Consider the following 17665-nt stretch of genomic DNA (forward strand, 5'->3'; position numbering starts at 1 on the left):
TGCCCCGCGGCCCGGAACACGCTGCCCCGGGTATGCTGGGAGATGTAGTTCCGGGTGCCTGCACCAGTCTCTCAGTTGGGCCCGGTTGCAGAGCAAGGTGGTTGGTAAGCAAAGAGCTCATCTAATATCTTTGGTTGGTAAGAGGTGCAGGAGGGATTGCACTGAGGGAGCGCCGCACTGTGGGAGGGATTGCACTGAGGGAGCGCCGCACTGTGGGAGGGATTGCACTGAGGGAGCGCCGCACTGTGGGAGGGGTGGGACTGAGGGAGCGCCTGTAGAAGGAGGCCATTCAGCCGGTCAAATCTACACCGTTTGCAGCAATGCAATCCCATTAGTACTGTTCCCCGACCTACCCTGCTGCCCGTTCTCTCCCCCTCGTGCCAATCAATGCCATTTTTGATTGTTTTGCGTTTTCCAAAACTAAACTGTAATTTACAGTTGCTAATTAACCGACCAGCGTACGTTTGCGATGTGGGAGGAAACCCACCCAGTCACACAGAGAATGTGCAGACTGGCAACATGAGATTGAACCAGGAACAACTGTGCTAACCATGGTGGCACTGCTGTGCCACCCATGTACAACCCAGCATCTGGTACGAGAATGTAGCCTGTGCAATCAGAACTGATTTTCCAGTGAACAGGAAGGTTACATTGGGAAAATATTACTGTACATAACCCAAAAACTAAGAGTGCTTTGGGTAACATTGGCTGGTTGGTTACTCTCGTTGTCAGGGGTTATGGGGCGAAGGCTGGAGAATGTGGTTGGGTGGGAAACATAACTCAGCCATGATTGAATATTGGAGTAGACTTGCTTCGAGGACTTATTGAAAGGAAAAATAGAAGGAAATTAAAAAAAATAGAAAATGGATTTGTAACAATAGGTAAAAGTAGACATAAGGGACTGCAGATGGTGGGGGTTTACAAGATAAGACACATAATGCTGAAGTAACAGCAGTTCAGTCAGCATCTCTGGACGTTTTGGGTCGGGACTCTTCTCCTCCTTTCCACAATCAGTCTAAAGAATGGTCCTGACCCGAAATGTCACTTAGTCATTTTCTCCAGAGAGGTTGCTTGACCCAGTGATTGAGTTTTGCATCATTACAAAAAATAACTTCAATTTTTCTTTATGTTTCAAATTCTATATGGTTAGTAATGATTGTGCTAATCCAGCCCTCAAAACTATTTTTGGAAAATGTATTCTTTTGATGGAAGTTTGGGTAAAATCTTGAAGAAACAAGGAGCTGCAGATATTTGTTTACTAAGGAAAGACACAAAAGTAACTTGGTGGGTCAGGCAGTATCCCTGAAGAACATGGATACAGTTTGCACTAGTTCTTTCTCATCTACTCCCTACACACTTGGGGCAATTTAGAGGCCAATTATCCTACACACCCACATGTCTTTGGGATGTGGGAGGAAACCGGAGCACCCAAAGGGACCCCATGCAGTAACAGGGAGAATGTCCAAACTCCATATGGACAGCACCCAAGGCCATGATTGAACCCGAGTCTCTGGCTTTGTGAGGTGGTAGTTCTACCAGCTGCACCACTGTGCCATCCTCGAGATAACCTTTCACCTGTGCCTCCACTTTTCTTGTCTGTAGCACACCTTTAAAATAATGTGAAAGGATTGTAGGACTAAATAACCTGGAATTCAGCAGGTTAGACAGCATCTGTGGAGGGAAGGGCAGTTCGGGTCAGAGATGCAAAACAGTGTGTCCATTGCCTCCACAGATGCTGCCTGACCCGCTGATTTCTTTCAGCACACTGTATTTTGTCCAGCATCTTTAACTTAGGGAAGCATCCACGAATGTTAAGCTGGTGTGGTAGTCATTGATATGTCCTTGATAAGAATTTTGCCTATGCCGTAGCTTGTCAGGATTTAAGCTATAATACACCACTCAATATGTTTTGATCACAGCTACAACATATAGGGCGGCATAGTGTTCAACAGTTGAGATGCTGCCTTATGCAGCCAGAGATTCTTGTTTGATCCTGACTCCGGGAATTTTCACACTCTCCCTTAGGTTATCTCCAGGTGCTCTGGTTTCCTCGCACATTCCAAAGACGTGCGGGTTAATTGGCTTCTGTAAAGTTCTCTAGTGTGTGGGATGCAAAACTGGGATGACATAGAACTGGAGCATGGGTGGTCGCTGGTTGACATGGACACAGTCAGCCAAAGGGCCTGTTTCCACATTGTACCTCTAAAACTAAAACAAAACTAAATGGCAGGTGGTGACCTTTCTCTCAGGAAAACCGAGAAAGCATCCATAAACATATCACGCTGGATCGGACTTCATCGGCAGAAAGGCAGGCTGCCTGATGCCAACCTTGACTTGGAAAGAGCAGAGAGATGATATTCTCAACTTTAGAAATACAGCATCGAAACAGGCCCTTCGGCCCAGCGAGTCCATGCCGACCAACAATCACCCCGTACACTATAGCGCTATCCTACACACTAGGGACAATTTACAATTTACAGAAGCCAATTAACCGATAAACCTGTACGTCCTTGGTGTGTGGGAAGAAACCGAAGCACCTGGAGAAAACCCACATGGTCACAGGGAGAACGTACTAACTCCTTACAGACAGCACCCATAGTTTGGAATGAAACCTAGTCTCTGGCACTCTAAGACAGCAACTCTATCGCTGCGCCACTGTGCCGCCCCTATCTGAGAGGAGAAAGAAGCAAAAATTGCCAAGCGTGATTTGAAAAAAGTCTTTGTTGAAACAAAATTTGCACGCAAAAACTGCTTTATGTTTTCGATTTTACCAACTATTTTTCCAACTGTACTTAATTGCATGGTTGAAAAAATACAGATTACATATTGGGAAGCTAAATTGTAACCTTATTCATCATAAACCAGCTATCACATTAACTTACAGGAGGAAATTGCACTGTAACATTAGAAGCAGAAATGTAAAAGACTTGCTTCCAGAATGGGGTTACAGCGCAAATTCTAATTGTTGATGACTAGAATAATGATTAAGTTATAAATAACGGTGCTGGCTGCCTTTGAGAATCCAGTTTCAGGAAGAAAGGGTTAAATATGCAGCTGCACGAATACAGTAATTACAGATTTCATTGGGAATTAAGATTGTTAATGAGCCTTAAATCCTTAATGCCGATGCCTCACAATTGGGCCATTCTTCTGGTGTTTTACTGAAAAATACTATATGTGCTCCAAAGTAGCATTAAAAGTCTCACCGTACAGTAGGTGGTATTACGAAAATAGTTAGAAAAATACATGAAATGATTTGAATAAACCATTATGAATAACGGGAAAGAAACATTAAAATGTGCATCTCATTTGTTTCTCAAGCACTCTGCACATGATTGCTTCTGTACTTGAAGGTATTTAGAAAGGTTTTCAGTTAAATCTTTGCATATAATTTTCTGCCGTACCGTAAGTTAAAATCAGGTTTCAGCGGTTACAATGAAGCTGCAATTGATTGGGAAGTGATCTGTGTGAGATGGAGCTTTTATTCAAATGAGTTAATGTCAAATTTGAAATATTTCTTTCAAAATAGTTTTTTTTTTTAAATCATACCGCTTAAGCAGTCTTGTCATCCTATTGACCACAGTGGCCGGTGTACCTTCCCCACCTGGTGAGCTCCTGACCTCTGAATGTCTACTATAGCGAGGGATACGAGTAGAAATGAACTTCCTCTTCATGAAGGAGGTGGCCTAGGTCACTCTTATCTGCCTCCTGGTAGATGGATTCAGAGTGGCAGGGATCTGGTTAAAGAAACACTGGTGTAAATATCTGCTCACTTGTTAAATTGTAACTTCAGCCAATCACACCCAAACTGAACGCATTCTATCCCATCCTGGGTACGAACATTGAATTCTACAATTTCAAGTAATACTCCCCTTCCCCATCTCCTTTTCCTGCCCCCCCCCCCCCCCCCCCCCTTCACTGTGTGCACCCATTTCTCCCACTATCCCACCCCTCTTTCCACATGCCCCCTTCCCTTCCACCCATATCCCTCCCTCTGGCTTTATATTTCACTCCTCTTCTCTCCTTAATTGACACCATTTTGTCCACTTCTCACCTTTAGCCAATGTCATGTACTCCACCCATCTGCTCCTCACTTGTATCCATCTATCACTTGCCAGGCTTTGTCCTGCCTCCCCCCCCCCCCCCCCCTCCTCTCTTTACCAGCTATCCTCCCCTTCTACTACAATCAATCTGAGGAAGGGTCCCAAGCTGAGAAATTGCCCATCCATTCCCTGCACAAATGCTGCCTGGCCCGCCAAATTACTCCAGCACTTTGTGTTGTACACAAGATTCCAGTGTCTGAGATCTCTTGTGCCTCCTGAAAGCATTTGGCTGGACTCTGAACTCAAGATCCATTCCTGAGAAAGACATTCCACGCTCAATGAAATCCCTTATCCAGCACCCAGAGAGGGTTACCTCAGCCTGGGATACCACATCCTGGTCACGGGGGTGAGACCAACCAGAAGCAATTAGTATAAGAAAAAACCTCTGAGGCTTTCTGGTCGTTTCTTTGCAGAGTATTAAGTCCTACTATCAAAACCGTGTGGGATTTGAAATCGGCGGCTGAAGATCACCTTTCTGTTGTGGGTCAAATCCCTGTTTCAGTCAAGTGAGGCAGAAGATAGACGGCAGAAACTGGAATCTTGAGCCAAAAAATACCTGCTTGAAGAACTCAGCGGGTCAGGCAGCATTGCGGAGGGGAATGTACAGACGAAGCTGCTGACGAACCAGGTCCTGGTCAACTGCTGAGATAACTTGCTAGCAATGAGTTCAACTGACTTGAGTGAAATACCGAGCTAGGTGGACAAGACAGGACCCCACTCCAAATGTTAAAGCAAAATAGATATCCATCTGACCGGATACCCAGTTGGCTCAGCATTGGTCGTGGCTCATGTAGATGGCCTTTGTGCCAGACAGGAAATCTGGAAATAGGAGCGAGCAGAGGCCCCCTGTTCCCTCTAGCTTAACCTGCTGACTTTGGGAAATAAACAGTGCTGGGAACAGGCCCTTCGGCCCACAATGTCTGTGTCGGTCATGATGCCATGATAAACTAATCACTGCTTGCATGTGCTCCATGCCCCTCCATTCCCTGCATATCCATATAGCTAACCTAAAAACCTCTTAAACACTACCATTATATCTGCCTTCACCACCACCCCAGCCATCATATTCCAAGCATTCGCTGTGTAAAACGTCTTGCCCCGCACATCTCCTTTAAACGTTCTCCCTCCTACTTTAAAGCTAGTCTTTGATATTTCCACCCTAGAAAAAGGCTTCTGACTGAAGGAGAGTCTGGACAAGGTTTCCAACCTCTCCTTGTACCTAACACCCACTAATCCAGGCAGCATTCTGCTCAACCCCTTCTGCACCCTCTCCGTGGCCACCACATCCTTCCTGCAATGGGGCGACCAGAGCTGCACACAATTGTGTCCATTCAAGTCACTGCTTGAAAAGAGTTCACTGAAACGATGTGCCTCAGTGTGATTCAGGGAATTATCTTGATGGCGATTCTCGATCAGCAGGGATGGCACTTGGCTACATCTCTGTGCATCCTGCTATACTCTTCTGCCTCCTAACCTTACAACATAAGGCATGCTGATAACGGTCCAATCCCATTTTCTACTTATAAAACCATTAGCAATCATTCTTGCTCTTTGAAATGGGCTACTGACATCACAAGGCATCTTGGCCTTCTAAGATTTCCGAAGAGCTGTATATATCTCATTACAAGAATTCACAATCCTCCTTGCACTGGAGTCAGTTCCGCTTTGTAGCATAAATAAAAATCCTGCTTTGTTGCGCTGGTAATCTGGAAATACGCATTTTAATATTGGATAGCTTGAAGTTGAGTTGGAGTTTAGTTTAATGTCACGTGTACCGAGGTACAGTGAAAAGCTTTTGTTGCGTGCTAACCAGTCAGCGGAGAGACAATGCATGATTACAATTGAGCCATTCACAATGTACAGATACATGATAAAGGGAATAACGTGAATGACGTTTAGTACAGGATAAAGGATAAAGCTAGTAACGTCCAATCAAAGATAGTCTGAGGCTAAATGCCGATTTGACAATTCAATGAGACTTTATTGTCACATATAACTCTATATGTGGACTAATTTGGCAATGGAACTCAGAAATAAAATGAGTCCTTCAAAATCACCTTACATTATTTTAATATTTAGTGGCTTTTGCTTTATGTGAAGATTTCACTTTCTTTTTATGGAAACAATTTACCCTTGATATCAATAGTTGTGTGTTATTGCAAAATAGTACTCAACCTTGTTACATCTCCATTTTAGTATGAGGGACTTAGTGCAGGAGAGTCCTGTTGAGGTCACGATCAACTCTCTTATTGAATGGTGAAGTGGACCAAAGGGGGAAAAACTGCCTACTTTTGCCTATATTTAGTATTGTAACATGTGCTGAACTAGATCACACATTAATTGACTGGGATTTTTGTGGCACCTTTCCCAGACTTCTTGAAGCACTCTACAATACTGACTGCACCTCAAATGCTCCTGAGCAACAGGTAAACTGCTGGAGGAACTCAGTGGGTCAGGCAGCATCCGTGGCCAGGAGCGTACTGACAACGTTTCGGGTTAGGACATTTCCTCAGACTGAAGCTCGAAATGTCCCTTGTCCTTTTCCTCGGACTGGTGCTGCCTGGCCACCTGAGTTTCGCCAGCACTTTGTGTTTTGCTTCAACATCTGCAGTTTCTTTTGTCTCTTCAAAAGCTCTTTATGTTTGTAAAGTTGGAAATGCAATTGGTAATTTGTGTAAAGGAAGCTCCCCTAATCAGTCTGGGTGATAATAAACAAACTGCATTACTGAATTAAATCAAGGATCTTTAATGTTACTATACAACTTTTGGTTATTTCGCATGAATACAAATTAGTGAATAATAGTTGAGTAATTAACAAGAAATTTGTTGACAGTTCTTTGAGTTAATAGTGGAGTGGTGCCCAAGGTTGGAATATTCACGAACAGGGTGGAAAACTGAGAACTTAACTGTGAACTTAATCACACTGATGCACAAACTGAATCAGTGATAGTTAACATCACTTAAGCAGAAAATCTTGCTCGATTAGCTGGCATCTCCCATCTGAAAATGCCTTCTGATCGCTGGGAGTTGCATTAAAATCTAGTCCACACTGATAGATAAATGCTTCCTCTTTCAGCTTTAAAGTTCCCATATAAAATGAGTTGAGGCAGTTTGAAACCAGTTCCTAGCAGGTACACATCTATAGTGCAAAGCTGCTCCATAAACGGTAGCAATCATCCATCTCAGTCAGAGGCCACTGGCGTGGCTTCTGCAGAAATTGGAACCATTCAGGCTCTTGAAGTAGAGCATACTGTTGTGAAAATTGGTTTTAAGACACACAGGAGGAGTAGAGTGGAATGAAGTTCATTCTACATCTGAAATGTGTTATACCCATAGTGGAGAGAGTTTCACTGGATGCTAAAGTGCAGCAAACGTATAGCATTGGTGGGCAATCAGTATTAAATTCAGTGAAAATAAATTGGGGAAATTACAAGGCCAATCTTAATTATCAGAATAATACAAGTTGCTCAAATCTGCACTATGCTTGCAACAGCATCTTGGCTCATAGAATCAATGAGTCATACAGCACGGAAACAGGCTCTTCGGCCCAACTCGCCCATGCCGTCCCAGATGTCCCATCTAAGCTGGTCCCATTTGTTTGAGTTAGGCCCATATCCCTCCAAACATTTCCTATCCCTGTGCTTGTCCAAATGTCTTTTAAATGTTGTTATTGTACCTGCTTCAACTATCACCTCTGGCAATTTGTTCCGTATACCCATCACCCTCTGAATGAAAAAGTTCAGTTAGTTTAGTTCAGTTTATTATCACGTGTACCGAAAGTACAATGAAAGACTTTTGTTGCGTGCTATCCAGTTAGCAGAAAGACAATGCTTGATTACAATCGAGCCATTTAAAATGTATAGATACATGATAAGGGAATAACGTTTAATGCAAGGAAAAGCCAGCAAAGTCTGATCAAGGATAGTCCAGTGGTCAGCAGTGAGGTAGATAGTAGTTCAGGACCGGTTGAGGTAGCAGTCCTGAACCACTATCTAACTCACTGGTGACACTCGGACTATCTTTGATTGGACTTTGCTTGCTTTACCTTGCTCCTCAGGTTCTTATAAATCTTTTCCTTCTTACAATAAACCTGTGCCCTCTGGTTCTTCAACAGTTCCTTCCACAGTAAGATACAGGACAGCAGCTGATGTCAAATGCAGCTCAGTGATTAGCAGTTCTTTCCAGGGGCTGACTGTGCTGACTGCTCCATTAAGTTCGAAATACAGCGAGAACGGATTTGCGGTTGTGTTTTATTAAAGAAACCTGATGTTAAATCAAAAAGACTATTTTAACTTTGAATGTTGGAATCATTGCCTTGAATGCTTTCATCTGCCTTGCAATGGACAGATGGTTGATCGACCTAAGACTGGGAAATCTGAGAGTGTGAGGAAGATCAAATTGTAAATCATGCCAGCAAGGTGCTGAAAATTCTACGTCTTTTCTGCTGTGCTCTAGGTAATAATTCAAAGCAGTTCCCTGCACAATGTCGATCACACTGAGATGGATGCAAATGCTAGAACCAGGAATCTACAGATTTTGTGCACCTCTCCTACAATCAGCCATCCAGCACCAAGCAGGGCATCTCTTCCTGAACAACTGCAGGCAATGCAAGGCCCTCTGCCTAACATCGAGTCGACTGCTTGCCACCAAGAAGACCAAAGGTAATTCCATTATAATGGTCAACATTTCATTACTTTTATAGGAATGAATGAAAGAAACATTTGGACAGTTCTTGAAAACATTTGCCTGTGTAATTGTCACATGTATCGTATTTATAACACTGTTATAAATTTAACCCAGTTATTAAAATATATATACAAATTCATATAAAGATACCCGGTTGAGTTCAATTTTGTAAATTTTATAGTTTTGATCCTCTATGTTACGTTTAAAATTTTAACTTGCTTCAATTTTGCAATTCTCTCCATGGGAACGTATTTTAATTCAGCATCATACAAACAGGTTCTTTTTTGGCACCCACAGCTGAACTTAATGTTTATTTTTGCTCATGGCCCTTCTGAATAATGATTTCTTTTTAAAAATCAGTTGCCGAAATCAAGAAGGATGAGGAGTGATCTTATCATCAGTGTTTAAAATGATGAGGGGAATTGATAGGGTGAATACATACTTTTTCCCAGATTATGGATAGGATTTTTACCTTTGTAAAAGTTCGTAGAGTCCTACAGCACGAAAACAGGCCCTTTGGCCCAATTTGCACATGCCGACCAGGAAGCCCCAAATATGCTAGTCCAATCTTGCCTGCATTTGACCCATATCCCTCTACGATGTTACTATCCATGTGCCTATACCTGTAGCTGTGTTTTAAATGTAGTTATCGCATCTGGCTCAACTACCTGTAAGGTTTAATATTAAAAAGGGGCAAAGATTTAGTAGGAATCTAATGGGGATTTTTTCACACAGAGGCTGGTGGGTATATGGAAAGAACTCCCCATGCCAGAGTTGAGGCAGGTACAATAGCATAATTTTAAAAGATATTCCGACAGTTACATGGATAGGAAAGGTTTAGAGAGATTTGGTCCAAACGTGGGTAAATGGACTAGCTTAGATGTGGCATCTTGGTCGACATGCACAAGTTGCACTAAAATCCTCTCTGTGCCAAGATACCTAGTCAGCAAGATGTGACCATCAAATGTGAATATTTGTACCAGGCAGTGCAGTAATGCTTTTGACTTTAGTTTAGAGATACAGCGCGGAAATAGGCCCTTCGGCCCACTGAGTCTGCACCGACCAGCAACCCCCGTAGACTAGCACTATCCTACGCATTAGGGACAATTTATAATTTTTACCAAAGCCAAATTAAGCTATTAACCTGTACATCCGTGGAGTGTGGGAGGAAACCAGAGCACCTGGGGAAAACCCACGTGGTCACGGGGAGAACGTACAAACTGTCTACCCCCCCCCCCCCCGACACCCTCTCATCCCATGTTCCTCTGACTTCACTATTAGTGCCTCATATTCTTATCTCTGTATCCCACACTTTTTGTTGTTTCAACTCTGGCCTTTGTCCAACTATCTGCCAATCAAATACTCCCTTCACCTGTACCCACCTATCTCTTGCCAGACTTTGCCCGGCCACCACCTCTCCCAGCTTTCTCCCCCACCACCACAGTGTCTGAAGCAGGGTCCTGACTATCCATGTTCTCCAGGGCTGCTGCCTGAACCACTGAGTTACTCCAGCATTTTGTGTCTGCCTTTGTAAACCAATGTGTTTGTAAATACTTTACTCATCCATCTTAACAATTTAGGACCTGCAAACACACAGAACTATGATTACAAATACTTTACTCGTGAGGAAAGTATTTTTAACATGCCTAATTTTATTTATAAGGGTGAAAAAGTACTATTTCTGAAATCTCATTTTCTACAGTCCCTTTGCAGTCCACATACAAACCAATATGGTTGCAGTATAAATGTAACCACCTGCAGCAGTTTGCAGACACAGAATGCTGGAATAACTCAGCAGGATTGGTGATGTTTCGGGTCGGGACTGAGGAATGTCTGAAGAAAGGTCCCGACCTGAAACGTCACCTATCCATATTCTCCCGAGATGCTGCCTGACCCGGATGGCACGGTGGAGTTGCGGTAGAACTGCTGCCTTACAAGCGTCGGAGACCCAGGTTCGATCCTGACTACGGGTGCCGTCTATACGGAGTTTGTACGTTCTCCCTGTGACCTGCATGGATTTTCTCCAAGGCTTTCGGTTTCCTCCCATACTCAAAGATGTCGAGGTTTATAGGTTAATTGGCTTGCCATAAAATGAAAAAAAATATTCCTTGTGTGTGTCGGGTAGTGTTGATTTGCAGGAATCGCCGGTCTGCGAGGACTCGGTGGGCCGAAGGGCCTGTTACCGGGCTGTATCTCTAAACTAAACTAAACCCGCTGAGTTACATTTTGTGTCTATCTGGTATAAACCAGCACTTTAGTTCACAGTGAGTCCCCTTTCTATTTACCGAGCCCCCCATCTGAACAGGTTCTGATTGCACTTTGCAGTGAAAACTAAAGGACAACCAGGACCCCGGGTGAACATCAACGCTGCTTTGGTGGAGGACATTATCAACCTCAACGAATTCAAACAAGATTTGTTGGAAATTGTCGAGAATCTGAAAGATGATTACGGGAAAAATCTAAATATAAGAACCTCTCCAGGTAAGCTCTGCAGATGCACGCTGCATAATGGTACAGCACCTGCTTTGCAGTGAAAAATATATAAAAACACCTCGAAGCATTGGATATGATGCATGTTTAATTATGGTCTCGGGTAGACTGGTTTATTTCTCAGCTGTGACTGATTTCTTATTCAACATAACGCTTCCAGTGCCATCCATAGGTCACCCAGAATTTTGCTTTTGCCAATCACTACTTCCTTCATCAAATTAACTGGAACAGTTCTTTAAACGCCGCACAAATATCCATCAAAGTACATTTAACAGAGGAATCTTAAGCGGCTCTTTGCCGCTGTGGTGAAAGTACTCATTACAATGTGTTCAGAATGTCCTCATCAAAACCATAAACTGCTGCAATAAGTTGACCTCAATTTTACTTATTTTTATTCATTATCCAACAAGCTGATTGGACTCCCCACTATGTGCCCAATACCTAAATCACAGCTCGAGTAATCACTCATTTTGTTTGGCAAAATTGACCTTCATTTCCAGTACTGAGCATTTGTGAGGCTGTTCTGCTGCTGACGCAACACTATTTTTCCAGTCAAGTGCCTGAATTAAGTGCTGCTAGGTTTCCTGAAATCTGCCCCTGGTTAAATTTCATTACCTTCTTTCACTGAGTGGCAGAAGCTCAAATGTCAAGATGGTTAATTAGCCAAACTTTATATTTAAAAGATTTGTGGTGTGAAACCCTAATAGTTTCCAGAAATGATTGTCTGAGGACCATATCTCTGTTTCTCTGATAAGGATTTTGTTTTATTTTTAAGCAATATCATTATTTGTAACAATTAACTCTTTAAAAAGCCGTAACAGGAGCATGATTTGTTTGGACTGATTCTGTTATTTAAAAGTGAGAGCAAAGAGTCACTTATGATTGCTCTGTTAAATGCACTTTGATGGATATTTGTATGTCATTTAAAGAACTGTTCCAGTTAATCAAATGAAGGATATAGTGATTGGCAAAAGCAAAAGTGGGGTAAAGCATCTACCTTTTCTCTGTGCTCTAAAGTCATTAAAATGACAGAACGGGACTTTAATATTTTATTCCTCGTTGGATATGATAGTGGTCCGAATATGAAACTTCTAGGAATGTATATTTTTACCAGAATGATGCCTGCATTAGGGGATATTAGCTATAGGGAAGATTGGATAAACTTGGTTTAAAAAAAAAGGCACAAGGTGCTGTAGTAACTTAGCAGATCAGGCAACATCTCTGGAGAACATGGACAGGCAACATTCTGGGTCAGGATCCTGTTCATGTTCTCCAGAGATGCTGCCTGACCCGCTTGGTGACTCTGCTCTTTGGGTTTTCATTTATAAACCAGCATCTGCTGTTCCTTGCACCTACAATGAACAAACGTGGATAGTTTTCTCTGGAACGTTGGAGGCTGAGGGGAGACCTGATAAAAAGTATGTAAAATTATGAGGGGTGAGATAGGGTAGACAGTCAGAACCTTTTTCCCTGGTCAGAGTGGCAAAGTTTAAAGGAGATTTGCGGGGCATGTTTTTTTTACCCAGATGGTGTTGGTTCCTGAGAACATGCGGCCAGGGGTAGTGCTGGTTTTAGATGCGATAGTGGCTTTTAGATAGGCAAATGGATATGCAGAAAATGGAGACATGTGGTGAATAGCATCCTGACCAGTCTCATGCTCGGCACAGTCATTGTGGGCCGAAGGGCCTGTTCATCTGTGATTCGGTTCTTTGTTCTTGTAGAGTGTTACACTTAGAAATTTATGTGGATTTAATACTTTATTTATTTTAACATTTTATATAACTATAAGAAGAAATTAAAACTCCACCTTTGGGGAAAAATCTCTCGGTGTTCATCTCTCCCACATGGTAGACCACCATTACTGATTATTTTTTTCCCCCCTTTACTTTGTAATTGTCACATTTGCAATGAGGTGCCTCACCCGGCATTGGCTATGCTACGTTTGACTTCTGTTGCCCTGCTCAACCTCCTGCAGCCCCTCTTCACCGTGGTCTTGACCAGGAAGAATCTATTTTTGTTAATAGCTTCCTGCAAATGGCTTTTGTAAGAGGCGCATGTCAAAACCGTCTAGCTGAAGTGTTTGCAGATGTGATGATTTGGTTTTCCATGTAGGCTGACAGGCAACTGCATCCAAAGGCAAAATATACAGTTGTCATGAAACCGTTTGAAAAGGAAAAGACAGTTCAAAATCCCTTCTCAATATCAAGGATTTTATCTTGTTTTTGTTCCTATTATTTAAGGACTTGGTCCTTTTCATTGTAGCTGTTTTAAAATACTAACATATAAAGCTTTTCAGAAAAGTTGACATTAGCACATTCAGTTGCATTACTGTTCAGGACAAGTTGATTGTACTGAGCTGTAAATTTGTGAGGATGAGCTGTTCTTATTAAAGGTATTTTTAAAGGTACTTGGGCCCCTTCTTCAGAGTGTTGAATGAGCAGGAGAACAGGAGGGGAGCAGTGGGAGAACTGTTGGAGTGAGGAGTTCTTCAAAGCAGTCATACTTTGTGGGGATTTTGCAGTGGAGGAATAAGATGAAGACACAAGGAACTGGTGTCTGAAATAGGGTCATAGAAACATAGAAAATACGTGCAGGACTAGGCCATTCGGCCCTTCAAGCCTGCACCGCCATTCAATATGATCATGGCTGATCATCCAACTCGGTATCCTGTACCTGCCTTCTCCCCTGATCCCTTTAGCCACAAGGGCCACATCTAACTAACCTCTTAAATGTAGCCAATGAACTAGCCTCAACTACATTCTGTGGCAGAGAGTTCCACAGATTCACCACTCTCTGTGTAAAAAATGATTTTCTCATCTCCGTCCTAAAAGACTTCCCCCTTATCCTTAAACTGTGACCCCTTGTTCTGGACTTCCCCAACATCGGGAATAATCTTCCTGCATCTAGCCTGTCCAACCCCTTAAGAATTTTGTAAGTTTCTATAAGATTCCCCCTCAATCTTCTAAATTCTAGCAAGTACAAGCCGAGACCATCCAGTCTTTCTTCATATGAAAGTTCTGCCATCCCAGGAATCAGTCTGGTGAACCTTCTCTGTACTCCCTCTATGGCAAGAATTACTTTCCTCAGATTAGGAGACCAAAAACTGTACGCAATACTCCAGGTGTGGTCTCACCAAGACCCTGTACAACTGCAGTAGAACCTCCCTGCTCTTACTCCCTGAATCTCCCTGTCTCCACCTGAAACGTCACCTGTCCATTCCCACCCCTGATGCAGCCAGAGCAGGGAGCTGCTGGTGAGCGGTGCATCACCGTCCAGGACTGGGCCCGGCCTCTGGCAGAGCGAGGAGAGATGTCAGCGAGTGAGAGGGCTGTCAGCGATTGAGAGTGCTGTCAGCGAGAGCCGGTTGAGACCCATGGGAGACCTGTTTCACGCGTGAGTGCTGGCGGTCAGGCGAGGACGGGCCGGCGTAAGTCCCGGTGGAGGAAGTGCCGCCGCCAACAAGGAGTAACCCTGCATGGAGGGTCCTGCGCCAAGAACGAGGATGGGGTGGGGTCTGCAGAGAACAAAGAGGGACTCAGTGTGGAGGGGTGAGGGGGGGCTCTGAGCCACTGGGGAGGTGAGGAAGAAGGAAGAGGAACTATATTGAATACTTTTGTAGCTTTGTCAGCACACTTTACATGCCTCTTGCACACTTATACTGTGCGCAAACAAAGAATCTCACTGTACCAAGCACACGTAACAATAAAGAATCAATCAAATCGATCAAAGACAGACACAAAATGCTGGAGTAACTCAGCAGGACAGGCAACATCTCTGGAGAGAAGGAATGGGTGACGTTTCGGGTCGAGACCTTTCTTCAGGCACTCCTTCTATCCAGAGATGCTGCCTGTCCCGCTGAGTTACTCCAGCATTTTGTGTCTACGGTTTAAACCAGCATCTGCAGTTCTATCCTACACAATCGATCGACCAGTCTGACCCCTGAAGTCATCCAGCATTGGGGTTTGCTCAAGATTCCAGCATCCGTAGTTTCTTGCGTAGTCTCCAAATTAATTTCAGTTCTGTTTTCAGGTAGCCTTGAGAAAATGTATTGCCTCATGAACATTTTTCAAACAAGCAAAAACAAATCTCATAGGAAAATACTTAACACCTAACCCGCTGGGACAAAATCAAATGTCCGCAGGCACGGTTTCCACTTGGATTCACCAGATAATATCCAACTATCCAGCTCGAAGAAGATTGATTCATCAGTAATATCATTATATCTGCCTAATTTTCACCGTAATGCCTGTGGTCAGAAACAATACCACTAATATTTTAATCACTGTGTGGTGTATAGAATAACATGGTGTGCCACCAGCTAACTGATATGTTGACAGTAGTATACGATGGTTCAACAGCTTCTGATTGTTACATTTTAAAGGAAAGTTATTGCTGAGATCACACGAAAGGAACTAAGAAAACCGTAGCATTGCCACTGTTGGCTTTCTGTTGCCTTCTGCCTCTTGAAACAATGGCAGTTTTGTAGCTTCAGCACTCAAACTCCATCCCATGCAGCCAGTGGCTCATAGCATGTCACCCCATCGCTAATTGCATTCGACGCAGAACTGATGCAAGGTCACTGCTGCTAAATGGGAGGCTACGGTGTGTGCTCCTGGTTGCACTCTTGATACTCGGTTTCACTCGGAGTCAGCAGAGCCCACCACCAGGAACACACTTGCAATGGGTGTTTACACAGCCAGCTGCAGATGCCTGAATCTTGAGCGAGGCACAAAGTGCTGGAGGACTCAAGCGGGTCAAGCAATATCTGTGGAGGGAATGGACAGGCGACGTTTCAGGTCAGGGCCCTTCTTCAGTCTCTGAAGAAGAGGAGTGAAATGTAAAGCCAAAAGGTGAGAAGGACATGGTGGGTGGGAGAGGGAGAGGGGGGGAGGGGATGTTCCCGACGCAAAATGTTACCTGTCTATTCCCTCCAGAGATGCTGCGTAACCCACTAAGTCACTCCAGCACTTTGTGTTTTACTCAATATTCTAGCTTCAGTGGTTCCTTGTATCTCGGTGTACATACCATTGGGTTGTGTGCTACCAGTGGAGGTTCTTTTATAGCACTGGCAACCAGTCGCATTTCTGCCCATGTTTCAGGACCGATGTTGGTGTAAAGGTGTGGGAATTTGGCGGGCTTAACGGGAAATATTTCAGCCTATGCAGAGGGAAGTACTGTTTAGATCAATTAATACATCTCAGCAGAAAAATGCTCTTCTTGCATCCACTTGTATTCATTTGTTAAAAACGTCCATGTTTTTCTTCCATTTTCTCTTCTTCAGGTGCTTTAGATCATATAACTGTTACAACTAGCGAAGGAAAAATTCCATTAAACCATTTGGGACAAGTGTCCATGAAATCACCTCAACTCATCTTGGTTAATATGACCAGTTACCCTGAGGTGAGTGAATGTGCACAGATGTTTATGTAGTAGTAGTTGATAGATGCATTCAATGTTATGTGGAATGGTTTTAAGTAGACATAAAGATGGCGGTACGCACATCGGTCCTTGATGTAAGTGTCTATGACAGATTGTCATCCTATCCGTTGCTTATGCTGTGTAAGGGCCTGGCTGCCTGGTTTAACTGATTGATTGAAAGACACAGCATGGGTGACAATGGACCGATGTGTAAAGTGAAAGGAATGTGCCAACTGGGTATAACATAAGCAATATTGAATGCAGAGACACTAAGAATATTTTAAGATTTTTGCACAGTTTTTGCTTTGTATATACTATTTATTCCAAATAAAGTTTAATTTATTGAATTGCAAGACAGGGCATGGCAACAGGCCCTTCGGCCCACCGAGTCCACGCCAGTCGTCGATCACCTGTTTTCTCCAGTTCTATATTATCCCACTTTCTCATCTACCCCTTACACATCAGGGGCAATTTACAGAGACTGATTAACCTACCAAGCAGCGTGTCTTTGGGATGTGTGAGAAAACCTGGAGGAAAGCCACGCAGTCATAGGGAGAACGTGCAAACTCCATACAGACAGCACCCGAGGTCATGATTGAACACGGGTCTCTAACACTGTGAAGTAGCTGCACTGTTGCGCAGACTATCCCATTGCACTTTAGGTATGTTGACGCCTGCAATGTCTACCTCCCCCCACTAAATAATTCCTAAGAACCTGCTCAACATAGAAACATAGAAAATAGCTGCAGGAGTAGGCCATTCGGCCCTTCGAGCCCGCACCGCCATTCAATATGATCATGGCTGATCATCCAACTCGGTATCCTGTACCTGCCTTCTCTCCATACCCCCTGATCCCTTTAGCCACAAGGGCCACATCTAACTCCCTCTTAAATATAGCCAATGAACTGGCCTCAACTACCTTCTGTGGCAGAGAATTCCAGAGATTCACCACTCTCTGTGTGAAAAAT

The 17665-nt window shown here is 43.5% G+C and overlaps 1 protein-coding gene across 2 annotated transcripts in view; it reads left to right on the forward strand.

Moving 5' to 3' along the window:
- Positions 1-17665, forward strand: part of mrrf (mitochondrial ribosome recycling factor) — a 197392-nt gene that overhangs the window by 155118 nt on the left and 24609 nt on the right. The window contains exons 2-5 of one of the 2 annotated variants that reach the window (XM_055659896.1): positions 74-104; positions 8559-8764; positions 11115-11270; positions 16561-16679. In XM_055659896.1, the coding sequence (XP_055515871.1) occupies positions 8587-8764; positions 11115-11270; positions 16561-16679 (453 nt within the window). In that variant the 5' untranslated portion in view covers positions 74-104; positions 8559-8586. Of the gene's footprint in view, position 1; positions 105-8558; positions 8765-11114; positions 11271-16560; positions 16680-17665 lie in introns of those variants that run through there. The other variant, XM_055659895.1, reaches the window with a different exon arrangement.

Source organism: Leucoraja erinacea, chromosome 31 (assembly GCF_028641065.1).
Source record: "Leucoraja erinacea ecotype New England chromosome 31, Leri_hhj_1, whole genome shotgun sequence".
In the NCBI taxonomy this organism is placed as follows: domain Eukaryota; kingdom Metazoa; phylum Chordata; class Chondrichthyes; order Rajiformes; family Rajidae; genus Leucoraja; species Leucoraja erinaceus.